This window comes from Trichogramma pretiosum, unplaced genomic scaffold, assembly GCF_000599845.2.
Source record: "Trichogramma pretiosum strain Unisexual culture from Peru unplaced genomic scaffold, Tpre_2.0 scaffold122, whole genome shotgun sequence".
NCBI classification, from domain to species: Eukaryota; Metazoa; Arthropoda; class Insecta; order Hymenoptera; family Trichogrammatidae; genus Trichogramma; species Trichogramma pretiosum.
The window spans coordinates 12,939-38,478 of NW_019640796.1; the positions used below are offsets into that span (position 1 = coordinate 12,939).

Genomic DNA, 25,540 nt, shown 5'->3' on the forward strand with positions numbered 1-25,540 from the left:
GCACGTGTTCTGCTGGTGTGCGTTACTCCAACTCCTAAAAACTCGCCTTTTTGCCTATACGTATACTACGATAGTCCAGAGATCTACCCGAGGCGTCGCTCTTGTTCTCTCTCCATCTATCTTTCTCTCTCTCGCTCTCACACTACAGCATATAGCCTACTACGGTCTACGACTCGTGTGCTCAACTTTTCTCCTCGTCTCGCGGGTGCGCATTCGTTCGCTCGCTTCACCAATTTAACGCGCACACCTTCTTCCTCTCTCTCGCGGCGCTTGTGGCCAGTCGTGCTCGCTCGCTCTGCTCTCGTTTCATTTTTTTTTGCCTTTAGTTGGAGGAAACTCTTGCTAAAGTCGCACGAGCTCACACAAAAAATATAATATATATATAAAAAAAACATGAATCCCGAAAAACTGAAGAAGCTTCAAGCCCAAGTGCGCATCGGTGGCAAGGGTACACCCCGTCGCAAGAAGAAGGTGAGCTAATTGATAGTAATGCAATAGAAAAAATCTACTTTTCTTCCTTCCTTTTTTTTTTTTTTATGGTTTATATCGTGTCTCTCTCGCGTGTGTGCCGCAGCGCGCGCCCACGAGGCCGCGAATTCCCTGCCCCGTCGTCGTCGTCATCGTGCTATACCATGCTAGGCCACGAGCACATGCCTTCGAATTTTTTTCACGAAATGAATTATCAATTATCGACTTTCCATTGTTATCAACGATGCACTTGGCCAGTCCTCGATCGCGCGGGTGTCGTTCGCCTGTCGTGTCGCGTGCACGCGAACTTGTTGGTTATAATCGACAATTTTTGCGGTTTTTTTTTTATCGACGTTCGACTTGTGGGTTAGGAAGCCCGGCTCTCTGTCGCTCCGTCTCTCTCCCACGGCTGTAGAAGCTATTTTTGGAGAATGGATGCTTCCTTTGCCATGTACTTCTTTAATAACATCATTTATTATCAAACGCAAGAGTCGACGATGAAAAGTAAAATTAATTTTATTGAGATCATGGGTGATGATGATTTTAATTAATTTTGTTTGATTAAGGTCGTCCACGCCACCGCAGCCACAGATGACAAAAAACTTCAGAGCTGTCTGAAGAAATTGTCAGTGAATACCATTCCTGGCATCGAAGAGGTCAACATGATCAAAGATGACGGTACCATTATTCACTTCAACAACCCAAAAGCACAAGCCAGTCTGCAGGCAAACACTTTCGCCATCACCGGTCATGGTGAAAACAAGCAGATCACCGAGATGCTCCCAGGCATTCTCAGCCAGCTCGGACCAGAGGGTCTCACCCAGTTGAAACAGTTGGCCGCCAGCACCGTGGCCAACAGCGCAGCTTTCAAAGGTGGTCTTGGAGAGGACGATGAAGTACCTGACCTCGTTGGAAACTTCGATGAGGCTAGCAAAGAAGAGGTAAAGCTTCGACATTGATGCGCATGATAAACAATGAAAGATATAAAGTAGATGAAATGAATAACACTTTTGTGATTTTTCAGGTTGCACCCAAAACTGAGGCTGCTGAAGCCGTTAAGGTTGAAGAGAAGAAAGTCGAAGAAGCTAAAGAATCAAAAGAAGCAAAAGATAAAGCACCTGCCAAACAGGAAGCTTAATTCTGAATCCAAATGCATGAATTATGAACACACAGCTCACTTATTGAGCTGATATACTTTACAACATCATGAAAGATCTTTTGACACCAACAAGATGAAACTTACATTTATATTGTGACCTACATATGTGGAAAATGATCAAGTTAACTTGAAAATATTATATTGAAGAGTGATGGTTATGATAATAAATGAAAGAATAGTTTTATGGATGGCATTTTTAAAAAAAAACTTCTATAAAACTTAAACTTAAAATTGTAATCATTTCTAAGTATATTTTGTTGTTCAACAAACTCCATTCCCTTCTCAGCATTTTTTCAGTCGTTCAATCACATAAAATAGAAACTGTATCAAGTCATGTGAAAAGTGGCTTGAAAAAAATTAGGTTTCAACTATAAATTAAACTTATAGAATGTGATACAATATTCATCATGACCACCTGATCTTGTAATAATAATTATGTTGTAAAATTCTCTAAGTAGTCATAAAAATAGGCGTTTAAGAATGTAATGTTTGAAAATAATTTCAAAAAGCTCTCATGTTAATTGAACATTTTTCTCTTTGTTATTGTATAAAATAAAAACATCATAAAATATTAAGTACAAAAAATAGATCGTCAATTTTGTGATTAAAAAGACCAATAAGCTTGCATTAATTATACATACAAAAATTTTTTCTAATACAATAGTTAGAACACAGACAAGTTGAATAGAAATCAATCAACATTCACTCCTCACTATGAAGAGTGAACTCTTTCAGGGTCACTAGATTTAAATTCTACTTTACAAATTGTACATACATTTTTGTCAAGGGATAACAAAGTTTTTCTACACATAAAATGATTACAAGGTAATTTGTAAAATATTGTTTCTGTACAGCACTTGCACTTTGGTATATTTGAACTAATGTAAGGAATTGATATTTTTTCTGTAACTTTTACTTGATCACTTTCATACCGAATCAAATTTTTTTTCACTGAATTTATCTCAAATTTAGCATGTGTCCTACTTAAATTAGAACTACTAATAATCGTTGCAACTGGTAACGAATGTCCACCAACTATCCGTCTATGCTTTACACTGTTGTTATCAACTTCTGAAGTTCTTTTTCTTGATATACTACTCACATCAGTAACTGTATTTTCACTATAGTTTCTGTTGGTAGATTGACTGATCATTTTAATTTCTTCTAGGCCTTGTTTTTTCTTTGATCCTAAAACTCTAGGCAATTTAATTATTTCCTTATTGGTACTATTATCCAATAAAAATTTATCTATTCTAGCTTTTAATGAATACGCTATTATTGGTTTCCTTATTTCATTTAAACAAAGTCCTGTAAAAGGATCTGATAGGACCCTTCCCCGTAAGGCTTCATGTTGTGCGTGCTTTTCTAAAGTTTTTTGATCAATAATTTTTCCACTTGGCAAAACAACTGGCTGTGTCATGATTTCACATGTGATTGGATCCAAAAAATCATCTGGTATATCCAGTGAATCATCAAGTATTGGTTCACTGCAAAAGAAAATAGTTGTGTTTTACTTGTATATTTATAATTTAAATTGCATTACATACCTCTTTTGTGACTCAGAATGTTCTGATGATTGATTAATAACAACTTTAGAAGAATCTGATTCATAATTTGGTAAAGGTGTAGGTAGTTGATTAGCATTTCTATTCATCCACAGAGACATAATACCCATTGAAATATCTTTGCTACATTTAGGTGAAACTTTACCCCATATTTGTATTTCACCTAATGCAGGAACAGAATTGTCAGTTTTTACAATACTGAGTCTCAGTGCGTTTACATAATTCAAAACAGGTAATCTTTTCATGTAGCGCTGAGAAAAGTTTGAGGGTACCGTGGCTTCCTCAAATCCCAAATCGCTTCTGTAGAAAAACACTCCAGCTTCATCTTTTTTAATGTAAGCACTCGATACATCAAGAAATGATTGCTGATTAGAATTAGAAGACTTCAAGGACAGTTGAAAGCCGACAGATCTCTGAGCTCCAACTTGTGGATGAATCACAACATGACTGAGTTGTATATTGCAAATGAAAACAAATTCAAGATGAACTGGTGGCTTGATAGCCGAGTAAGCTAGGAAGCCCTTGTTGGAATTGTTAACTAAATTCGTTGCTTCATAGCCGTCAGAACTGACAGTGCTGCAGGTCACATCGGTTCTCAAACAAGGATCACAGAAATTCAGGAGCATTTTATCGAATGAACTTTTACTAAAAGTATCCGAAATAGAAGTTTTTTCACTTTAAAAGAAATGAAACCAAACGAGCGTCACATTTTCCAACTTTAATTGTAAATTTTGCTAACGTTGAGCTGTGACGTCTATGAACACATCGTTGTGTACCAACACCAGCTGATTGACATGTGCATGAGGTTAGGGGAAGGGGCTGAACACCCCACTACTCTGCTCCGAATTGTTCAAACAAAATAAGAGACGCGAACATGAAAAAAAAATTTAATCGACTCGCGAATTATAAAGCTAGCAATTCATTAGTGATTAAAAAGCAAATCATTAAAGTTTCATTAATTTTTTTTTGTATTTCAAAGCAAAATCGTACAATACACATACTGGAGCTCGCATTATAATAATTCACATCGTTTTCAATATTATATCGTTCGTACAATAATATAGTTTAGCAATTATAAAAAGAAAAAAAATTGTTTCATCGAGATCAGTTGGCTATTTTGTGTGTTTAAACCTGATCATCCCAACATTCTTCCGACGTGTGTCCGTGACTCCGCACGCAACACGTCCGAATAATATTAATATTTTTTTTATTCATACAAATGTACGCATCGTCGCTGCTGGCAAAATCACTGACTTGAAAAAAAAAACAGTAATAATAATAATAATCATAAATTTGCTCGTGCCCATTAATCGCATCCTTCGATACATCCTTGTCCGTTATATACTTCCTCTTTTTTGTCTCTATAATATCGTAGCGTCAAACTAGCCACCAAAAATGACAATTAATTATCATTATTCATGTACAAATTTTTTGGCGCACATCGTGTATACGCCAAATGTGCACGCAGTATCCCAAAAAACGATACACAAGTAATTATTATTTATTTACAATTACGTCTGCCTGTCAGTTTTATATCTCGGTTAAAAATGATCACTTCGCGGTTACTTTTTCCTCCCTCTTTTTTTTATTATTATTATTTTCTTTGCTTATTCTCATTCGGCTGAAAAATATACAATTTAATAATCTCGAAGCAATAGCAATGATACATTATTATATATGCTTCGCTCGCGTCTATTATCCCTTCGATTTTTATTTTTAATGTTAATTGCGCTGCTTTTCCATCATATAATCTCAGTTTTCTTTTTTTTTCTTTTTTTTCAATTGAATTCAGTCTTCTATTTTTATTCTTGTTATCTCACAAGCGCCTCGGATCAATTATTGTTCGTCGTTTTTAATTCTTTTTTTTTTGTAAGTTACTTACGCAAGATTGAATTTTCAATTCATTATTCTTGCTCTCTCGCTTTCCATATTATACACGTGCTAAAATTATATAAAAAGGTTCAGTAACATTGTATAATACGTAAAAAAATACAAAATATCTCAGTTAAGCGTTTCCTTATTTTTTTTTTCTCTTCTTCATCTCAAGTTTCAGTCAATGTGTTATTATATTCGATGCAGAACCTATAGATGCTGAGGATCAGTTGGTCTTTCTTAATAATTGTTTATATATTGGACTGCTTTTTTTTTTTACTAATTGTCATTAACTTCATTCATTCATCATCGGCACAAGTCACCAGCAACGACTATCAGTATACATCTTCCGACTTTCACCTCATCTTCTTCATAATATTATTTTTAAGTCAACGAGGAAATGATGACCATGACAAGTGATGAAATAATTAACGATTACCTTGATTGTGTCTTTTTTTAACTCTAAAACAATCGAATTTATACACATATAATTAAGTATATAATGAGAAATAAAAAAGTTCACCTCTCGCCTTAGTTACGGATTAGATCCGATAACGTAATCGACGCGACAAGATCCGACTGAAAATTTATCTCCAGGCAATTGGGCATTGCCATCGATCCTTCTCTAGTTTTTTCTTTTTTTTAAATTATGAAAAAAATGTAGCTTCAGTCTTTTTTTATTTAGTTACTGCCTCGATATACCATATATAATATATTTAATATATACCTATAGATCACTTGTATAAATCATAAATACATGAGCTCTCGCTTAAGTTTAACATCAGCGTACAAATATATTCTGTGTGAATTCTAGGACCGATTACAGAAATTGCGCACCCCTCTCGTCTCACCTCATCCTCCGTCGTCATCATGTACAATTTTCGAATGAAAAACTTTGCTCCTTCAACTTGGACATTATGTCATAATAATTGAGAAGAAAAATTTAGGCCCACAATGCATGTAAGTCCAATGTGAGCATTTTATATAAAATTTCAAAAATCAAAATACGTAGACTGTCATTTTGTAGTAAAAAAGTGTTTTTATATTTCAACAAAAAAAGAAATAAAACGAAATCCATATTCATTAAATGGATAAACGACTTAAACGACTAAGTTATACATAGATTCGTAAGTGGCGTGCTTTTAGAAGCCCAATGTTCTGCTGTCGTCCATCGCATTATTTTTGCTTTTCATTACAACTCATACTCGTTATTATATTATCGCGACTATTATCGCAAGTTTAAGCACAATACTTCACAACATCTTGCAACACTCTCATAAAGATGTACATATTTCCTTCGCTTTAAATTAAAAAAAATTCACATTAGCTTGTTAAAAAAACATACGTTAAATAAAAGAGGTCAGAACCTGGTGTAAAAGGAGAGCAATAAGAGAAATGGACTTCTTCCATTTTTTTCGCGCTACAAGTCGTACTTTACGTCATTACATCATTAATAGTTTTAGCATACAAGCATCGTGACTTAATAATTTCACAGCTTGTACACTTAGCTTTTACATGCTTACATTACATTATTCATTTTCCAACCATTTGCTTAAGCGAACTAAGGAAGCTGGTCCACGTGACTAAGTCTGAACCAATGACTATAATAGCCCTTAAACAATTCCACAAAATGATCACTCGTAAGAGTGATCACGCTTAGTTAGAATTAGTCACTCCTTGTATCAAACTTCTTATCATTACGAACTCACACAATTTGAAATTTTGAAACTAAAGTATAGGTGCAAGGGTTGAAAGTATCAAGTGCAAACGAAAAAAATAAGTTTATGCACTTGGGTTTGCAAAAAAAAGTATGCTCACACGCATGGGTCGGTTTTTCGAATTTTGAATTCGTTTAATTTCAAATACAAAAAATTGAAGTGACAAAAGATAAAAATTAGTGTATCGGTAAGTGATTCGCAACATGAGTTGAGAACTATTTACCGATTAAAGCAAAACATGCATGCCTGCAACAACGTGATTGAGAAAGATTTCTTGCTTGTCAGATTAGCAGACGTACATGAGTTTTTGTTTTGGTAATTTAAATAATCTAATGGCTGTTGATTCCTAATTATGATTACAAGTTAAATCAATTTAATCTTTTTTTTTTATTTTTCTTTTATCGTCGTTATGATGCCCGAATGCATTTTTTTTTTTTCAGGGTTAGTAATTAATTTTATAGAAGGGATAGGGGTTAGTAATTTAAGAGAGAGAACTGACGATGATACTCTCTACTTTCTGTCATCTTGATCGCACTCTCGGCTGATGTGGCCGGGTTTGTGGCAGATGTAGCAGGTCTTGCCGCCACCTTCTGGGCAGTTGCGCGCAATGTGGCCGGTTTTGTTACAAGTGTAACAGCTCTGCATGGAGAAACGTCCGGAGTCGTTATTTTCCGGACAGCTACGGGCAATGTGGCCGGTCTTATTGCAGTTGTAGCATGACATCTCGGGTCCCTGTTGGCGAACGAAGACAAAAAAAAATCATGAGCACACGTGTTCACAACGAAAGAGGCTAAATAAATAATGCGTGCAAGTATTGCATGAAGCACGAGGCCCTTACCTGCTGACAGTCCTTTGCAATGTGGCCGACACCACTGCATCGGTAGCATAAGTCCTGATCCTCCTTGCAGTCGCGAGCGAAGTGGCCGTACTGGTTGCATTTGAAGCACTTCTCGCGGCCGCGGCCGAAACCGCCGTCGCCACGGTCACCGCGTCCACCGCGACCGCCGCCGCCGCCACCACCACCGCCACCCTGGGGGCACTCGCGGGCGAAATGGCCCATCCTATTACACTTGTAGCAAGCGCTTGAACTCATTTTTTAAGATTTCTGTAAGGAGAAAGAGACATAAATTAATCGACTATTTTTCATCAACTTTCAAGTATAAATTGTTATAATTCACAGATATAAACTAGAGAGCTAAAAAAACATCCAACGTAACCATTGGAATTCGAGTATTCGAGGATGTTGTGATAAAATACAGCTACAACGCGTGGACGCCAATGTGCCACACAATCTGTTCATGTTACATTGGCTCTTTGCACAAAGGAAAAGAATAAAAAAATATCTACACACACACACACATGTGGTTCAAAATCTACGGTAAACGAAGCACTGTATTATTCAATGGGAATTACTTCGACCGTGACGTAACGTATAACGCGCGCACGAGGAGCTGAGTAGGACGAACAAAGACCAGAGAGGAATAACGAACCGAGTATATATTCGTAAAAATAAAGACAAGAGTGTAGAGAAATAAAATAAAAAATATTAAAGTATCCGTACGTAGAGAGAGAGAGAGAGAGAAGTACTGTGTCTATGTGTCCACGTTCACACTGTATATGAATGAGACTGAGAGCGAGATGCACAGGCCGCGGGCTCGAGAGAACGAAAAAAAGTCAGCCTCGTGTCTCGTCTCGGGCATTATAAAATGGCACCGGCGCGCGCGCGCGCTCCAGCACAGCAAACGCGCATCTTCTCCATTTATAATATGTTGTACGCGCATGTGTGCGTGTGTGTGTGTGCGTACGTATATAAAATGCCCGCGCGCGCGCTGCGCTTGCCGGCTGCGTGAGCTTCGTACATTTACAAGATTTATTATAAAAAAAATATCCTAACGATGTTAAAGCGAAGAGCCTCTGCGTAAAGTTCATACACTTTTTGTTTCGATGCAAGTACACGTATAGAAGCCCACACACACGCGCGCGCACACGAGTAAAAGATGCGATGTACACGAGCTCTCGTTCTCCGGGTTATGTTTTGTGCACGTGCTTCCGTCGATTCGGGCCGCGACAAGTCCATATCTATCTTTCTCGCGCTCGCGTGCATACGCGTGACATTCTGTGCAAAGGAGAGAGAGAGAGAGACGCGATAACGTATTTTTGGTATAAAAAAAGAACTCGCGAATGTAAGAGAGAAGACAAAGAAAAAACTCGCACAGCCACGCCAAGGCCTTCGATGTTCAATCGTTATTATAAAGAAAAAAAAAAAGAAACACTTGTTACGTACTAGCGAGATGTGTAATAATATTATAAAGAGGCACTGAAAACTCGCGTGTAAAATAAAATAATTGAATAAAGTAGAGCAGAGAAGAGAGAGAAAGAAGTCAAAAAGAGTCAAAAAAAGAGTCAAGTAATAAGTACCAGTGTTAACGTCGATCGGAGATACTTGGGAATATATTGGTCCTGCCTGTGTGCCGGTATAAACGTAAGTGCCTCTCTACGCTAAAACGTGGCTGCGACTCCAACACCGAGAGGAGCTCGTAGCCTTACAGGCATAGTACCGGGAACAGCCACCAACACCGACGCCACCGCCGCATACATACGCCTATGCTTATCTCTCTCTCTCTTTCTCTGTGCGTGCGCACGATGTATAACGCGCGTGTATATGTGTGAGTGTACCGACGCGCGCGCGCGCACAAGGTATACGTGTGTGCGTATATACGTATGCTCCGGCTACTATTTTATGCATCCAAAAAAAACAAAAAAAAACATCGAACGGTGCGGCGTCGTCTACGTGGAAATGGTTTTTCGCGAAAATTCAGACGACGCGGATGGATTTTCTCGACGGGGAATGCGTCGAATCGTCGCGTTACGTTTTACGCTCGAATCATCAATTTTTTTTTCTTCTCTCTCTCGGCGATAATGCACTGCTACTGTTGGGCATGTGTGTGTGTGCGCGCGCGCGGGACGACTCGGCGCGACGAACGAACGAACATGGCAGACTCTCTCGCGTGCATGTATTCCTCGTTCGTGTGTACTACACTGTATATGCGCTATATTTATATGTATGTTTGTGTGTGCGATTGTGCGGGAGCACAACGAAGAAAAAGGAAGAGTAAAAAAAACTAGAGAGAAAAGGAAGCCGCGACGCATCATCCGAAATTCGAGTCATCGTGAGGTCGATTTTTTCCTTAATGCATATACAACGATAGTGATAACGAATCGAGGCGAGACGATGTTCTCTGCGACGGCGGCCGAGAGAGATGCAACAGCCGCTTCTACGCGCCGAGATACACAAAGCGGGCAAGAGAGCGTGTGCGTGTGTGTGTGTATGTGCGCGAGAGGCGATTGCAAATGGCGCTTAGAACACACAACCACGCGGTAGTACAACAATCGCCGTACGCGACCGGATTCGGGGATATAACTTTTTTCCTCGAGGACGAGGTCTCCTTCGTCGCGATGAATAATAAATCAATGCGTACGTGCGTAATCGGGTGATTCTCGTAAGCGACGACGTGCGTCCTCACCGTTGCGCCGACAAAGAGAGACGATAAGGTAAAAAAAAGATGTCAAGATGCCGCGCGTATCGTCGTTGAATCGTACGAGGCTCGCCGTTTCGTTAATGTAATAACATAGGCCGCTCGACATTTACAAGCACACGTGGGTTTTGCGACGACGCGACGCGATAATGTAACCGCGTTGGTGCGGGACCAGGGTATAGAGCTTTAGCGCGCCATGGGGGCTCTTCCAGGCGTGTGTGTGTGTGTGTGCGCGCGCGAGAGCCTCGTTCGAGTTACAATCATCATTGTTACAAGAAAATCGCACGTGCTTGACTCGCTAATTTTCGTCCATTTTACGCAAAAGCACAGACGCTGTTGTCTGCCTTCTTTCCACCGCTGCTCCTGCTATTTTATCGCGCGCGCGCGCGATTTATCGACAAAGGAAAGGAAGAAGAATCATGCACGGGAGAGTCTATATCTACGATACATCGAAGTATATTTCGAGATAAAAAAAATGCTGGCCTGCGACTTACCTCTTTCGGATTCCACAGACAGAAAAGAGGTTGTTGCGACGAAGATTGTCGAAACGATCGAACTGGGGCTCGGAATGGATGGAAAAATTATTCTTCTCTACTCAAAAACTCTCCTCTCCCAACTACTCTTCCCAACTACTTCTACTCTCTGCCTCTCGTCTCTCGCTTCCTTTGGGGCCACAAAAATTGTGTGCCCGTACTCCGCCACACACCACACACGAAAGACGGCGGCTACGCTTGGCGTACCTGCTGCTTGCCTCGGCCTCGCTGCTAAAATTCGCGCAGAGACGGCGGCGGCGGCGGAGACGCCGCAGTTTCGTTGTAGTGCCCGGAGATGCCGGCGGCGGGGCGGGGGTCGCTTCGCGCCGTACATACACACACACACACACACGGAGCTTACTCACGTCGGCGCGAAAGGCGCTGCCGTGCCGTGATATACTAACACAAAGCGCGAATCGAAAGCGAAGAAGACGAGGCTCGTGCTTAACTTGTATAGTATGTAGTATGGCATATTTTAGCAACGAGTGGGAGAGAGACCGGGCATAATGTACACAAGAGAAACGAGCGCAGCATTAGCCGGCCGGTGAGCCAGCGATGCCGATGTAGCTCGGCGACACTTACTGCGGGGCCTCGACGCTGCTGGCGGTGCTGTCATCTTTTGACAGCCGCGTGGACCTTTGATTGTCCTCTCGGGGATGTTTGAATTTTTTGGAGTATAATTTCGGCGATTACCGAACCATTTCGACGATGTTTCGTTCGTGCGGGATCAAAGCACTTCGTCGTGTATTGAATCAAATTTGTGCGTCGTGGAGAAGTAACAGCTTGCATGCCACGGACTCGGGCGAAGTCAATCGAGAACTCGTTAAACGCGCTGACGCACTCGATATAATTCTCGAATTACATAGGCGCTTGTACACGTATACGCACGCACCTCGATCGTTGTGCTTTTTACGATATCAACTATCCGAGATTACGCGGAACTTGCGGCGGCGGCGACGGAGCGCGCGCGATAAGGCGAAATTAATATACGGTATATCGCGATAATTAAAAATTGACGGAATTGTAATATATTCACGATTCATACGATGTGCGTTGGTATGAACGAGAAGGATATAATTTTGCATTTTGATTCATATTTTAAGTATGATCGTTCAAGGCCATAATTACGATTAATAAATCGAAATAAATCATTCAACTTTCCATTCGGCATTGCCACTTGCCAGTCGATGATATATTTCACGTCTGCGTTTATCTCCGGAGCTTTTGACGAGATTCGCGCCATCTGTGCCGCTCGATGACAAACACCGGAGCGCGTGTCAAGTAAACAGTAAAACTGCTAACCGCAGCACCGCTGCTGCGCTCCGCCTTTATATGCTTGTTGCTGCAGTCAGCCCGCGTGTGTTTACTGTTTGTATCCGTTCCCGCTCGAGTTCGCCGTTGACAAGTGCTTTTTTTGTTTTTTACCCACACACACGACTTTTCATTCGTAACGAGCGAAATGAGTGAAAAGAGGAAAGCCGAGGATATGGGGTCCGATCACGAAGAGGAGGAGTGCATCGGTCCCTCGATCGCTGACGCTGCTCCAGTCAAAAAGAAGAAAGGTTAGCTAGCTAGTTTAAATTTTTGTCTTTCGTATGCTCGATCTTTTCACAAAATTCATTGAATAATCTTTGTCTTTTTACCTTATCTGTGTCATGTAGTTCTGCCTTATGAAAAAGTCTACCTTGACAACCTGCCAAGCTGCGAAGTCTATGAAAAATCGTACATGCATCGTGACGTCGTCAGCCATGTAGTGGTAACAAAGTCAAATTTCATTATCACTGCCAGCTGCGATGGCCACGTTAAGTTTTGGAAAAAACAAGACGAACTCATCGAGTTTGTCAAACACTTCAGAGCGCATCTCAAGGCGATTCAAGCTCTGGCAGCGAGTTCCAATGGAATTCATTGCTGCACTGTCAGTCTTGACAATCATATGAAAGTTTTTGACGTGCCCAATTTTGGTAGGTTTTTATTTTATTAAATTGAACCATTATTATGTCTATCATTGAATGTCTAACATTGTGCTTTCTTCCATTCTGTTCAGACATGATCAATATGATGAAACTGGGTTATACACCTTTGTGCGCGGAATGGATATATAAAGCAGGCGATGCTGTAGCTGCAGTTGCAGTTTCTGATCAAGACTCGACTGCTATTTATATTTATGATGGACAAGGTTCGGAAGCTCCTATTCACAAATTTGAAACCAATCTTCATAAGTATCAAGTTATAGCTATGAAGGTACTTTCATGATAATTAATTTGAATGAGATAAGCTCTTTGATTTTTAAAAAAATATTAAATTATTAATATTAATATTTTTCAGTACAATCCTGTGTTCGATGTTTGCATATCTGTGGATAAAATTGGAATCGTAGAGTATTGGTCTGGACCAAGGAGTAACTATCAGTGCCCTCCTAAGTGTATACCATTTGAGTCCAAGCTAGATACAGATTTATATGAATTTGCCAAGAACAAGACATATCCATGTAGTTTAGCTGTGTCAAAAGATGGAAAGAAGTTTGCGGCATTATGTCAAGACAGAAAAATCAGACTATTCCATTTTCTTACTGGTAAAATGTCCAGGGTTTACGATGAGTCCCTGCAAAAATTTGTAGAATTACAGCAAACCACTCATCAACTCCCAAATATGGAATTTTGTAGAAGGTAAACATTGAATCATGATAAATTAAAAATGTCATTAATTCTATGCATGTTGCTAAAAAATAATTGACAATCCACAGGTTGGCAGTGGAAAAAGAAATGGACAAAACTGAAACAAATTTAGGAAACATTTTATTCGACGAGTCAGGCTACATGCTGATATACAGCACGATGCTGGGACTGAAAATAATCAATACCTACACGAATCAATGCGTCAGAATATTGGGTAAATCTGAAAATCTCCGACCGATGCAGTTGGGTCTCTTTCAGGGCAAAGCGAAAGAGACGGCCGCCGTGACCTTCGAGAGGGAGGCCTCGGACAACACGCCGTTGGACATGGTCGAGCCGGATCCCACGCTGTTCTGCACGGCCCACAAGAAGAATCGCTTCTACATGTTCACGAAGCGCGAACCTGTAGACACCAAGGGCCCGGACTGCGACCGCGACGTGTTCAACGAGCGCCCGTCCAAGGAGGACATCATCTCGTCGACCGAGGCCAACGACGAGCAGAAGGTCTTCAACACGGCGGTGCTGCACACGGCGCTGGGCGACATCGAGATCGATCTGTTCGGCAAGAAGGTGCCCAAGACCGTGGAGAACTTCTGCGTGCACTCGAAGAGCGGCTACTTCAACGGCCACATCTTTCATCGGGTGATCAAGGGCTTCATGATACAGACGGGCGACCCGACGGGCACGGGCACCGGCGGCGAGTCCATCTGGGGCGGCGAGTTCGCCGACGAGTTCGTGAAGGAGCTGAAGCACGACAGGCCGTACACCGTGAGCATGGCCAACGCCGGGCCCAACACCAACGGCAGCCAGTTCTTCATCACCCTGACGCCCACGCCCTGGCTCGACAACAAGCACACGGTGTTCGGCCGCGTGGTCAAGGGCATGGAAGTCGTGCAGAACATCAGCACGGTGAAGACGAATCCGAAAACCGACAAGCCCTACGACGACGTGAAAATAATCAGCGTGACCGTGAGATAATTGTTTTTTCGTGTCCGTGGACGCGTCCAGTTTCGAAAATTTTGTAAATATATCGAAAGGAAATAAAGATGCACGTGTATATTGTTTGATCAACGAAGAAAACTACCAGGGTTTTGTGACACATTGTAAAAAAAGAATTTTATTTTTTTTTATCTCTCTTCTTCGGATCTCCTTGCTGCTGCTGTTGCACTTGGTACATGTATCCCCTCGTGAAATTGTAAACGTTCGTCAGCGCCACGAACGCGTTGACGCTCAGCAGATTGTAATTCTTCGGTATGATGACCAGCGAGTATCTGTGTGTAAATTTAATAAATCGACGATCCATAAATTTTATAATATATTTCGTTCTTTAACTGCTCTGTATATATATTTATATTACCTCGACCATATTAAGCCGGTCATCATGAGGCTGAAGGTCTGGCTGAGCGAGATGTTCTCGACGGGTCGATTGATGTCGCCGATACCCGCTATCACCAGTCCCCACTTGAACGTCGGTGCCCAGAAGAAGATCGTCGTTGGCCCTGATTCGCGCGAAGAGAGGATGACGGGTAAAGGAAAAAATTCTTACGCATAGTAAAAAAGAAAAGAGTCGATTTTTTTGAAAGAAAGATAAGACACACGTGTCGCGGTAAATACGAAACTGTAAGTAAATCGATAACCTCCAACCGTCAATTTATTATTAATTAATCACGAGTTCGTTGTGTTGTGTATGTACCAGCCGGATGGAGAAACACTTCGCGCGCCTTATCCGGCAATCTCGAGGCTACCCTCTGCACGAGTCTCTGATAGGCGCTGGGACTGGACATAATGGTAATGGACACATGTAACAAACAAAAAATCCAAAAACTCGGTAATTTTTCACTGAGCAATAAAAAAAAAAAAGAAAGAAAGAAACCGATTTCATACGTCACACGTAGCTACAGGCCAAGCAACTTCGTGCGGTGTATCAGTTCAACCCTTCAACGACGACGACGACGACGACGACGACAAAAAATGATAATAATTTAAGCACAACATAAAAGGGAGGAAAAAATAATGTTTCTGATTAAAAAGCTCACCGAGGCGAACCGAGAGCGGCGGTGCACTTACCGCAATCAAAATTAATTCCCGTCTCCTGTATATATAGTTGTACACTGTTATGCATCTGTACAAAAGATAAGATAGCTATGTATACGTATACCACGAGTAGCTCTGGCAGGTCTTGGCAGCCTTACAATTATACGTCTATCACGTAGCAAATACACCCCCTCCTTTGAATAAAACAATATAATACTTCTACTACTGCTACCCTTTGCTACGTCGTACGTATAGCCAAGTGTATTATATACGACTTACAATGTAACAAAGCTATTCTTCTCGGTTCTCTTCTCTCTCTGTGCTATATAAACGTGGGCCGAGCTTGCGGAGGAATTTTCAAAGGAGGTCGACGCGGTTGTTGTTATATATTATTATATACAGTACGACGAAGCTCTTTTACACGCCTTTATTACATCCTTGGCTCTCAAAGTGCCAACCGTAGCGTAGGGTAATTTTTTTCGTTGTTTTTGCCTCTTCCTCTTTTGATCGTTGACCAAAAAAAAGCGGAGAAATAAATAAAAGTATGAGAAAAAAAAAGAACAGAGCAAATCCACGCGTGCGAGCAGCAGTCAATGTCGCTTGGTTCGAATTTACAATCTTCGACTTTGCGCGCATTTCAATAGCATAATATAAAAGTACTTGCGGATATACGTTGTATAAGTTTTACGACTCGATCATTATTATTGATACACCGCGACACCCGCGATATAGAGACGCGCGAGAAATCCGACGCGCGTGTTCGCAATGTCGAGAAATCGATTTCTTCTCAAAAATCATGAAGAATATACACTCGGCAACAAAATTATCGCAACAAAAAAATTCATCGAAATTTTGTCGATTTTCAAATGCTTCTATCTTGGGCTAGATTTATCGTATCGACACGCTTTTTTTTTAATTTCTTGGAAATTTTGTCCTCTTTAAATCCATATAAATTAAGATAAGATTTGAGTTAATGTTGAGTTACCAGTAGTATTTGAGCGTGACCCTAAAAATTACCGAAAAAAAATGACTGTTTGAACGTGTACCAGTACCACAGTGATTTTTTTATCGAGTACACCATCGCAAAGTGCTCTTTTTAACGAGTAATTTAAAAAAAAAGACCTCTCTAAGATTTTTTTAACGCTCTGTAGGTCGATGTGAAGGTACGGTTTATGTACGCAAAATGACCAGAAAATCGTCTTGATTTCAGGTAAACGGGGGATTTTACGTACTTTAAATGGTATCTTCAAATCGACCTACAGGGCGTTAAAAAAATCGTAGAGAGGTCTTTTTTTTTTAAATTACTCGTTGAAAAGAGCACTTTGCGATGGTGTATGTTAGATTTCGATAAAAAAATCACTGTGGTACTGGTACACGTTCAAACAGTCATTTTTTTCAGTAATTTTTAGGGTCACGCTCAAATACTACTGGTAACTCAACATTAACTCAAATCTTATCTTAATTTATATGGATTTAAAGAGGAGGAGAGGAAGAGGGAAAATTTCCAAGAAATTAAAAAAAAAAAGCGTGTCGATACGATAAATCTAGCCCAAGATAGAAGCATTTGAAAATCGACAAAATTTCGATGAATTTTTTTGTTGCGATAATTTTGTTGCCGAGTGTATATATTTTTTTTTCATTAACTATTCTTGGAGAAATTGTTTCATTTCGCATATTTTGAAAAATATATAAGTCGGCAAAAAAAAAGTATAAAAAGTTATTAGCAAAAGGAAAAAACTTTCGCATCCAAGAACTGCGATGGTAATTCACACGTGTTGTTTGGTGACGAAAGACTATTCATAATTATCGCAACAATTTGTTTAAGTTTTAAATGAATTCCATTCAGGTGATTGTCTATTTTTTCCGAAGCTGACATTGTAAAATCTCTCGACTTTTTAATTTTTTATTGAATACTATTTATTTAATAGCACTAGTTTTTCTCAACTATTCTAATTCCAGATCTTACATAGATTTTGAACTTTTACTTTCGGCGGTTGAAATTTTGTTTACATTGGAAATAATTTGTCGAGCAATCACGTAAAAATTATTTTTGATTATTTTCACACGCTTTCACGCTCGATTATTTTCAATAGATAGTACATCGTAATTTTTTTATTCCATATTATTCAACACTCAGCTTTAGCAACATACGTTGCCACTAATATAATATAATATACATATAAGTATAATATAATATCATTTGACAGAATTAGGATATCTATTGTCTAATTTAAATGAGAGTGAAAAAAAGGTTTCGTGGGTTATGAAAAATTCAGTTGCGATGTATATAAGGAAGCATATGCAGCAATTGCCATAAAAATGAATATAGATACTTGTATGCTTTTTACCGAAAACCGTTTGAAATTTGTTAAAATTTTGTGTTGTAAATCACCACCTTGATAAGATTCTAATAACTCGGCCATTTTATGGTTACGAAATTAAATAAAAATGATATACAACCGAAGCAATAACAAATAAATTAACAACTATGTGGATTATCACCCACTTGTGTAGTCCCTAATATTATCAATATTTTACGAAAAGAATATTTCAGGAAGAAAATTTTTATGAAAAAAATGTGAAGAGTCGAAATTTCTAGGAGAAAAAGGATTATGAAAAATTGATTCAGAATCGTGTCCTCCCACCATTTTACGTAAAATGATCTTGTGTTTATTAATATAAAAATCTAAATTATTTTCCATTATTTAACACTTTTTAAATTTGAACGTGCAAAGTGCTTCTAAATAATTTATTTGTCAAAAAATTTCTTTCTTTTCAATACTTGACGAGATACATATACATTTATTGAAAAATCATTACATAATTTTAAAAATTATCGTAGTTTTGTAAATTGCAACAAAAATACAATGTTAAGCACGTCAACCGAAAGTAACCACATTTTCCTTTTTAATTATTTATTAATCTTAGTGAGAAACAGAGATATAAAGAATTTACAAAGAGACATTTTACCTGAACGACGTGTTCATAACAAAATTTTATTAATTCATTTGAATGTTAACTATTCATTCTAATTGATTAATTTTTATGAAATTCAGTATCTTTTAGTAAAATAAATACATAAGAAAGATATTTTTTTTACAATCAAAAAAATTATAACAAGTTAAAAAAAAAATGTATAGAACACTCTGTTTTAAAAAAAAGCTCGAATTCTTGCAAAAAATCGAGTTCTCGTCTCGAGTTTGAAAAAAAAACTTAACTCGACGGAAGTACGAGATATGACAATAAAGCCGAAAGAACAAGACGACGCGCAAAGTCGTACGAGTGCATCATTGCACGAAAGAAAGAAAAACGCGGCTGCGTCTCTCAGCCCACTTTGCATTTTTCTCCCTCTCGCACCTTTTCTTCTCGCGCGCGATCGATATTTCGTTCGTATACGCAAATTAACCGAGAGCGAAAGTGCACCTGGATGAACTTTGCCGTTTTTTCTGCTTTTTTTTCAATGATCTACGTAATAACGACTGCGGTGAAATAAATTACCTTTCCGTTCCTCGACGTGACGGGTCGCAATGCCTCGAATAATGCAAAATCGCTGATGCATCGCGCGGCTATCGTCTTTCGAGATGCGCTATACGATACATATATATGTATCGTACATTATGTATAAAAAATAATATACATAGCACACCCATCACTTGACCGGAATACGTGCGGCCGATGGTTGATCAATTCACACGTATCCGCGCGGGCTATATATAATAGCGCCAAGAGCATAGGGATAAGCAAGCGCGGTGGCACGCGCGGGGCGAAAATTCGATACTTCGATGAGCTTTTGCGCGTCGCGCTGTAGCGTATATATGTTGCAATGCAACGTGAAAAGAAATTCCCGACCTTGAGCTGAAAAAATACGATTCATTTTACGAGTCATATAGAGGCAGCCACGTTTTTTTTTATCGACTTATTAATTCGTTGCAATGATAATTATCACTGCTCTTGCTCTGACTTGAACAATTATTTCGAATTTCCCACTTGTAGATTTACGGATGAAGATGCTCGACATCTAGTGGTAGAGCCTTAAATTATCATATTTACAGAGTTTGAAAACTGGTCTTGTGTTTTGCAAAGATTAAATTATTTTTTCAAGTTCATTCGTAATGCGCTTATTATTTATAACATAATTGTAATAGAAAAATCGCTGAGAACAAGGCAAATAATTTTTATATGATTTAAAATGTTTAACGGTTAGTTTTTTTTTAGATTAAAAATAAAGCAGATGCGAAGACGAATTTTGAAAATATTCATGACGAAAACATTTGAAAACCATGATTTGACATATACAACTCTTTTTACTTTTCCACTAGAAGATTTACGCGTAAAGGCACTAGCCATCTAGTGGTGAAGGTTTAAAATGGTTGAAAAATTGTCTAAATTGTTTGAACCAATTACATTATCATTTTCAAGACATTGAAATGGGAAGAAATTAGATTAAATTTTAAATTAGATTAAAAAAAATAGCTGGATTTCCAGTTGGAAAATCGAGCAGGATTGTACTGGAAATAGAGCTCGATTTGACTGGAAATCTGATTCTGATTGTATTGTATAGCTGTTTTTTTTACATACCTGGTCGTCATGTGCCGTAGACGAAAGACTAATTTCTATTTTATTACATCTCGTTTTGAAAAAAACTAGAAGATTTTAATTTTTAACATTTTTTTAAATAAATTGTAGCAATTGAATTATTTGATTGACTCAAGTATGATTCATTTTATTTTCATGCAACGCCAGACAATTTTTACATAATTTTTATAAAAATAATCATGCACAGACAAAAATACTTTTTAAACATTAATTACAAAGATGGGATTGTGAAACTCCTTGAGATTCGTACATGGAAAACAATAAACATAGAAAAATTCGAAAAAATAGAAAAAAAACTCATGTTTGGAAAAGTTACAAAAAAAAAAAATTAAAATTTCTCCGCGAACGGTATCACGCATCTTCGACAAAATAATCTTCTCCGTACATTTCAACCGTTTCGAACACGGTGTACAAATCCTCGTTCTTCAGATAGTTCATGATTTTTTCGCAGCAGAGTATCGGCAATCGTTGACGTGTAAACTCCAAGAGGGGCTCCAGTGCCCAACGCCAGAAAAATTTTCTGCACATTTTCTCGCACAGTCGCGGCAAGCAATCTTCGCGAAATTTGTGGGGAAGCTGCCTGAATTCGTTCGAAGTCACGAATTCGTGGTAGTCCTTGTGCGCGAGCAGTCGCTTGGCCTCGTCGGAACGCATCTCGATCAAGTCGTAAAGCGACAAGCTCGGGATCACCGTCAATTCCTTCGTCCTGTCCACGAGGTTTCCGTGTCTGCCCCAGAAATCAAAATCTTGTATCTCGACGGCGAAGAAGTACCGCTGCATCCAACTCACGATCATGAAACCGTCCGTTCTATCCATTACGTATCCTTTTTTTTCCAGGAGTTCGATGACCTCCAGCATGCGATACGCCATTATCAAATTAGCGTCGCACTCTTTGTAATCGTACGGTTCATCGTCCTCGAAGCAATCCCTGGGAAAAACGAAGTCCGACATATCGGCGCCGCGATTCAACAGTAGTTCGAGCGTGTCCGGCTGGAAATATTCCACGGCGAAATGCAGCGGAGTCAGTCCTCTGCTGTTTCGAGCGTCGACCCGCAGCGTCTGATTTCTCTCGTCGCTGATCTCGAACAGTATCTTCCCAAATCCTTGCAACCCGTCGTACGTAGAAATTTCGTGCAGGGGAGTCTCACCGAACTCGTTGGCCGAGTTCGGGTCGGCGCCGTGTTTCAGCAGCAGCTTGAACACTTCCTCGTTCTGATTGTCCAGGGCCAAGTGCAGCGGTGGATCGATCACGGTCGGGTCCGTTTCTCGCGCGAGACGCTTGAGATCGAGTCCCGACTCGAGAAATCGCCTCACCGCCTCGTTGCAGCCGTACTTGCAGGCCGCGTGAAAATGCGTACGGCCACGCTCGTCGGCGTAGTTCACGTCGAATCTGTTGTAGATCTGAAACAGATCGCGCGCCACGAAGTTCCAGTAGGGGAAGGTGCAGAACTTGAACAGTTGATGGAGCGGCGTCGTGCGACGGGCGGACGACGGCTTGCCGTCCGGGCCCAACTCGGGCTCGTCCCTGTAGCCGGCGGCGATGGCAAAATGCAAGATGGGATGCGGCGGCGACTTGGCGTCGTCGGTCTTGACGTACTCCGCGAGAAGCCAATCCATCTCGTCGCGACGAAAGATATCTCGGAGGTTTGGAAGTCGCTCGTTCCAACCCCAGAACAGATCTCTGAGTCGGTCGAACAATTCGCGTCGCTCGACTTCGCGGTCCCAGTTGACGTTATCTCGCATGCTCCTCAGTCTATCGAATTGTTCTCGGCTCGTTTGATTGGCTAAGATACCGTATATGAAGCCCTGAAAAAGTTCGAACCTGCCGTCGGCGGCCATTTTTTTCACGCACTCACAAAAACACTTGGTCCGCTCGATCTTTTGCTGTTTACGCTGAGGCGTCGTAACGTGTACTGCGCTTGTAGACGCGGATTGATCACTGACTGAACTGAGCTGAACGACACGCGCGCGGCGGAGCGGCGCTGACAACTGTCTTACGAACGAGTTGAGACATGTTTTGTCGCGGCACTACACAAAACCAGATGTAATTTGCTGCGAGGCTTTGATGGATATTGTAACACACGTTCTGCGATGGCTCTCCTATCCGGACTTGGCACAATCAAGTCTTTTGTATACTATGAGTCGTGCATGCAACGCATGTTTTTCCCCGCTAGATTTGAATCGTCTCTTTATCTTGCTCTCGTTTGCCGTCTTTTTTTCAGTACTTTGAGTGCATTCGTTGACATTGTAATTACTGTGCTAAACATTAACGATACAATTATATTCATTTTATATCCTATTGATTCAATTATCGTACAGAAATCGTAAATGCAGCGAAGTAGGGGCCACCTGCGTTTAAAACATTCTAGGGCTGTGCGCGTACCCGATTTTGCGAGTTTTACTCGATTCGAGTCGGGACAATTCGAGTACTCGAATTTTTGTCGAGTTTTTTTCGATTACTCGTTGAGTTTTAAGTAAATAAATGAGGAATAACAGTCTAATCTAGACCCCTCCCTTCGTGTGCACATGCTCATAAGTGTGATATTCGCGGCGGATTGGATTGTAAGAAGAAAATAATTTTATGTTACCACACTTCATCACACTTATCAGCATGTACACACAAAGGGAGGGGTCTAGAGACTGTTAATTCATCATTTATTCGCTTAAAACTCAAATACATGGCGAGTACTTGGAAAAACTCGAGTACTCGCACATCCCTAAAACATACGCGACAATAATAATACACAATGGTTGACGACTAGGCATACGCATCGCCCCTACTTCGCTGTAATTACGATTTTTGCTCGATAACCGAATTCAACGTTCATTGTAGTACATTACGAATGTGTATACTTACTACGTAGATATACGAATGTATACGAAACGTCTCGTCCATCATAAGGATGTGTGCACGGGAGAGAAGTTGGTATGCAGCAGATGGATGCATCGTAGGTGTATAATCTCTCTGGGAATCGGATCATGCTTATGATGCTTACGATATATGTTACAAACTTACTACATAACACGTGGGAGTAAACAATTAATTCTGCAACAGCTCTAAACGTAAACATAGCGAAGTAGGGGTTACCTATTGTTATTATTTACGTAAATAATTAAAGCACTGGCGACCCCTCAAACGCTTTATTTACGATTTTGACAGTTGCAGAATTAAACGCATCCCAAGTAAAAACATAATAAACCCGAAGTTGCAATGATACGTGTAAATTTTACAGCCAGCTATTTACACGATACGATTGAAAATAATCAAGCGAATAAAAGAGATCGCACCACATTGCTATATAAAGTTTATATATGCTCTCCGTTGTAATACGATTACGCGTATATCCCTCAGAGGGAGGCGCGAGAAGCCAATATACAACATGCATCGAATGTACACATACAGTGCACACTGCACAATGAAGTGCTGATGAATTAAAATCCGAAGCGCAGCGGCAGCAGCACACGAGAGCAGACCGCAGATGCACTGCACACATAACAAGAGAGGAAATCGATCGAAAGCTCATCGACACACGGCGCCGTATTTGCACTATACTATACTATACTATACTGTACAGGTGTAAATTTGCCACGCGCACCGCCGCCGCTGATAGCCTCGGTGCTGCGCTACTCTCTCTCTCTCGCCGCCACGAGGGAATTGTGTGTATATATACACAGGGCAGGTATTAGCTGTGTATATATGAAAGATGCTGCCACACGTGGTTTATCAATTGCGTTCGTATATGTATCGCGTATTGCGCATATATATACACCAACGCGCTACGTTGACGACGTATTCATTCGAAACAATAAGAGCAATAGACAGGATTGATTTATCGTTGTTTTATAATCGTATAATCGTTTTATTTTTATTTCATCTTTGGTTTCAATGTACAGAGTTCGACATTTCTATATGTAAATTAAATATATAACGAGTTAATTTTTCACGCGTACAGTGGATAGGACGTAATACAGATTTAATATCAGACACATAACGACAAAAACAAATCTTATGTAAATTATAACGAAGCCATGATACGAACGATTTTCGCGTTCACTTTAAGTGGAGGGGATCGTTGGCCATTTCCGGAAAATTATGTTTATTATCGATAAAATTTGTATGTACACACACGCTCCAAGAACGAGACTCGAACATGTAATTCATTTATCGTCCAACGGGAGAAGGAATCAAGCACGACGAATCACAATCATTCATCATTCATCATACATAATATTATTATGTACACATACGTAATTGATTTCAACGGCTGTTGTCGTAAAAATCGCACTCACACACACACACGCTCTACAATCGTTAATTTATCCGAGTATAATCTTACGCGTTAATTGGTTCGAAGTGTCTCGAGCGCATCGCATATATCGTATTACGAACTCGATAGGTATACACATCATTGGCGTATACCACCACTTGTGTTGTAATAAAATAATAATAGATACCTGCAACGAAACGTCGAAATCATATTCTCCCGCTGGCTACGCGCGCGACGTAAATTGTTTTGTTTTCTTCGTTGATTGCGACTATTTTCTTCCTCACACACACAGACACACACACACAAACACACGTACGCACACGCATATCGATTTTTGTTGTTGTTATCTCCGTAATGAAAGGGGGACGCGCGCGCGAATCCAGCCGGGTTAATAATCCTATTTACAACGCAGCAGGGGAGCGGGAAGGACATAGATGTATAATAATAATAATAATGAGATAGCGATAATACGGCGACGGCGCGTTCAAGAGCCTATAATCTATTTGCGGAGTAAAAAACTTTTTTTTTTCCCTTTATACTTATCCCTAGAGCTATATCATAACAATTTTATTTTTTTTTATAATCATTTGTTTACCATTTATTTCGTTCGTTCGATGATCGATTACAATTAAATATATGGTTCATATATACTTTTAGGAATCGTTGTTGGGAATGTATCATTAACTTTTTTCTTCTCTTTTTTTTGTTTTGGCAACGGAGGAATCTCGACGAATATACATAAAATATTACATTACACAATTATCATATAGTAGGTACGAAAGATAAGAGCCTAAGATCGGACAGCTAATTTTTCCTTTTTTTTCTCATAATTATGTACAACTCGCAATTTATACAAAAAGGCAATCGTTCACCTCAAAGAACGAACAGATTCTCGCAGCTCTTGGTCTTGCGCTTGAAGCCGAGCAGATGCTTGAGCAGCCGGCCGCGCTGCTTGCTGCGTCGGCGCCGAGACACACGGTCCCGGTCGCGCTGCGGATTCAGCTTGATCTGGGCCAGCACGCCCACGAGCAGCTCGTCGACGTGGTGCGCCAGGCCCGAGGACGTCTCGATGAACTTGCAGCCGCAGGCGTTGGCCACCCGGCGACCCACTGCGTCAGG

General features: G+C 40.1%; 7 protein-coding genes across 9 annotated transcripts in view; 2 read left to right on the forward strand and 5 right to left on the reverse strand.

The window, feature by feature from the left end:
- Positions 1–84: 84 nt before the first annotated feature.
- Positions 85–1,864, forward strand: LOC106656376 (transcription factor BTF3 homolog 4). The gene is made up of 3 exons (XM_014377323.2): positions 85–471; positions 1,035–1,409; positions 1,493–1,864. The coding sequence occupies exons 1-3, from the start codon at positions 394–396 to the stop codon at positions 1,604–1,606; spliced, it is 567 nt and encodes a 188-aa protein (XP_014232809.1). The 5' UTR covers positions 85–393; the 3' UTR covers positions 1,607–1,864.
- Positions 1,865–2,144: 280 nt separating this feature from the next.
- On the reverse strand, positions 2,145–5,118 carry LOC106656373 (RING finger protein 37). Its single transcript, XM_014377319.1, has 2 exons — positions 3,175–5,118; positions 2,145–3,114 (listed from the first exon to the last, which is right to left on the reverse strand). Exons 1-2 carry the CDS (start codon positions 3,816–3,818, stop codon positions 2,340–2,342), a joined length of 1,419 nt encoding a protein of 472 aa, XP_014232805.1. The 5' UTR covers positions 3,819–5,118; the 3' UTR covers positions 2,145–2,339.
- A 965-nt stretch (positions 5,119–6,083) lies between these two features.
- On the reverse strand, positions 6,084–11,087 carry LOC106656377 (CCHC-type zinc finger protein CG3800). 2 transcript variants are annotated; one of them, XM_014377324.2, is made up of 3 exons: positions 10,813–11,087; positions 7,621–7,887; positions 6,084–7,514 (listed from the first exon to the last, which is right to left on the reverse strand). In XM_014377324.2, exons 2-3 carry the CDS (start codon positions 7,873–7,875, stop codon positions 7,293–7,295), a joined length of 477 nt encoding a protein of 158 aa, XP_014232810.1. In that variant the 5' UTR covers positions 7,876–7,887; positions 10,813–11,087; the 3' UTR covers positions 6,084–7,292. The 2 variants fall into 2 exon arrangements, with proteins under 2 accessions (XP_014232810.1, XP_014232811.1); XM_014377325.2 differs by lacking the exon at positions 10,813–11,087 and adding an exon at positions 9,201–9,299.
- Positions 11,088–12,174: 1,087 nt separating this feature from the next.
- On the forward strand, positions 12,175–14,519 carry LOC106656366 (peptidylprolyl isomerase domain and WD repeat-containing protein 1). Its single transcript, XM_014377313.2, has 5 exons — positions 12,175–12,413; positions 12,513–12,812; positions 12,896–13,092; positions 13,177–13,517; positions 13,595–14,519. The coding sequence occupies exons 1-5, from the start codon at positions 12,311–12,313 to the stop codon at positions 14,499–14,501; spliced, it is 1,848 nt and encodes a 615-aa protein (XP_014232799.1). The 5' UTR covers positions 12,175–12,310; the 3' UTR covers positions 14,502–14,519.
- Positions 14,520–14,622: 103 nt separating this feature from the next.
- LOC106656359 (mitochondrial pyruvate carrier 2-like) lies at positions 14,623–15,307 on the reverse strand. The gene is made up of 3 exons (XM_014377304.2): positions 15,217–15,307; positions 14,881–15,022; positions 14,623–14,794 (listed from the first exon to the last, which is right to left on the reverse strand). Exons 1-3 carry the CDS (start codon positions 15,305–15,307, stop codon positions 14,641–14,643), a joined length of 387 nt encoding a protein of 128 aa, XP_014232790.1. The 3' UTR covers positions 14,623–14,640.
- A 5,048-nt stretch (positions 15,308–20,355) lies between these two features.
- Positions 20,356–23,555, reverse strand: LOC111693490. 2 transcript variants are annotated; one of them, XM_023458185.1, is made up of 2 exons: positions 23,011–23,555; positions 20,356–22,407 (listed from the first exon to the last, which is right to left on the reverse strand). In XM_023458185.1, exon 2 carries the CDS (start codon positions 21,990–21,992, stop codon positions 20,505–20,507), a length of 1,488 nt encoding a protein of 495 aa, XP_023313953.1. In that variant the 5' UTR covers positions 21,993–22,407; positions 23,011–23,555; the 3' UTR covers positions 20,356–20,504. The 2 variants fall into 2 exon arrangements, with proteins under 2 accessions (XP_023313953.1, XP_023313947.1); XM_023458179.1 differs by having other exon boundaries at positions 20,356–22,412.
- Positions 23,556–23,852: 297 nt separating this feature from the next.
- Positions 23,853–25,540, reverse strand: part of LOC106656365 (ubiquitin carboxyl-terminal hydrolase 36-like) — an 89,519-nt gene continuing 87,831 nt past the window's right edge. The window contains exon 8 of the mRNA XM_014377310.2: positions 23,853–25,530. Coding sequence (XP_014232796.1) covers positions 25,295–25,530 — 236 coding nt within the window. The 3' untranslated portion in view covers positions 23,853–25,294. The remainder of the gene's footprint in view (positions 25,531–25,540) is intronic.

Bases quoted from the DNA above. Each gene is read 5' to 3' on its own strand.
- LOC106656376 (XM_014377323.2), top strand. From the start codon at position 394: ATGAATCCCGAAAAACTGAAGAAGCTTCAAGCCCAAGTGCGCATCGGT. The intron at 472-1,034 runs GTGAGCTAATTG...TGTTTGATTAAG, and splicing joins CACCCCGTCGCAAGAAGAAG to GTCGTCCACGCCACCGCAGC. The intron at 1,410-1,492 runs GTAAAGCTTCGA...GTGATTTTTCAG, and splicing joins ATGAGGCTAGCAAAGAAGAG to GTTGCACCCAAAACTGAGGC.
- LOC106656377 (XM_014377324.2), bottom strand. From the start codon at position 7,875: ATGAGTTCAAGCGCTTGCTACAAGTGTAATAGGATGGGCCATTTCGCC. The intron at 7,515-7,620 runs GTAAGGGCCTCG...GTTCGCCAACAG, and splicing joins TTGCAAAGGACTGTCAGCAG to GGACCCGAGATGTCATGCTA.
- LOC111693490 (XM_023458185.1), bottom strand. From the start codon at position 21,992: ATGGCCGCCGACGGCAGGTTCGAACTTTTTCAGGGCTTCATATACGGT.
- LOC106656366 (XM_014377313.2), top strand. From the start codon at position 12,311: ATGAGTGAAAAGAGGAAAGCCGAGGATATGGGGTCCGATCACGAAGAG. The intron at 12,414-12,512 runs GTTAGCTAGCTA...TGTGTCATGTAG, and splicing joins TCCAGTCAAAAAGAAGAAAG to TTCTGCCTTATGAAAAAGTC. The intron at 13,093-13,176 runs GTACTTTCATGA...AATATTTTTCAG, and splicing joins ATCAAGTTATAGCTATGAAG to TACAATCCTGTGTTCGATGT.
- LOC106656359 (XM_014377304.2), bottom strand. From the start codon at position 15,307: ATGTCCAGTCCCAGCGCCTATCAGAGACTCGTGCAGAGGGTAGCCTCG. The intron at 15,023-15,216 runs GTACATACACAA...CGCGCGAATCAG, and splicing joins AGTGTTTCTCCATCCGGCTG to GGCCAACGACGATCTTCTTC. The intron at 14,795-14,880 runs GTAATATAAATA...ATTTACACACAG, and splicing joins ACCGGCTTAATATGGTCGAG to ATACTCGCTGGTCATCATAC.
- LOC106656373 (XM_014377319.1), bottom strand. From the start codon at position 3,818: ATGCTCCTGAATTTCTGTGATCCTTGTTTGAGAACCGATGTGACCTGC. The intron at 3,115-3,174 runs GTATGTAATGCA...TTTCTTTTGCAG, and splicing joins CATTCTGAGTCACAAAAGAG to TGAACCAATACTTGATGATT.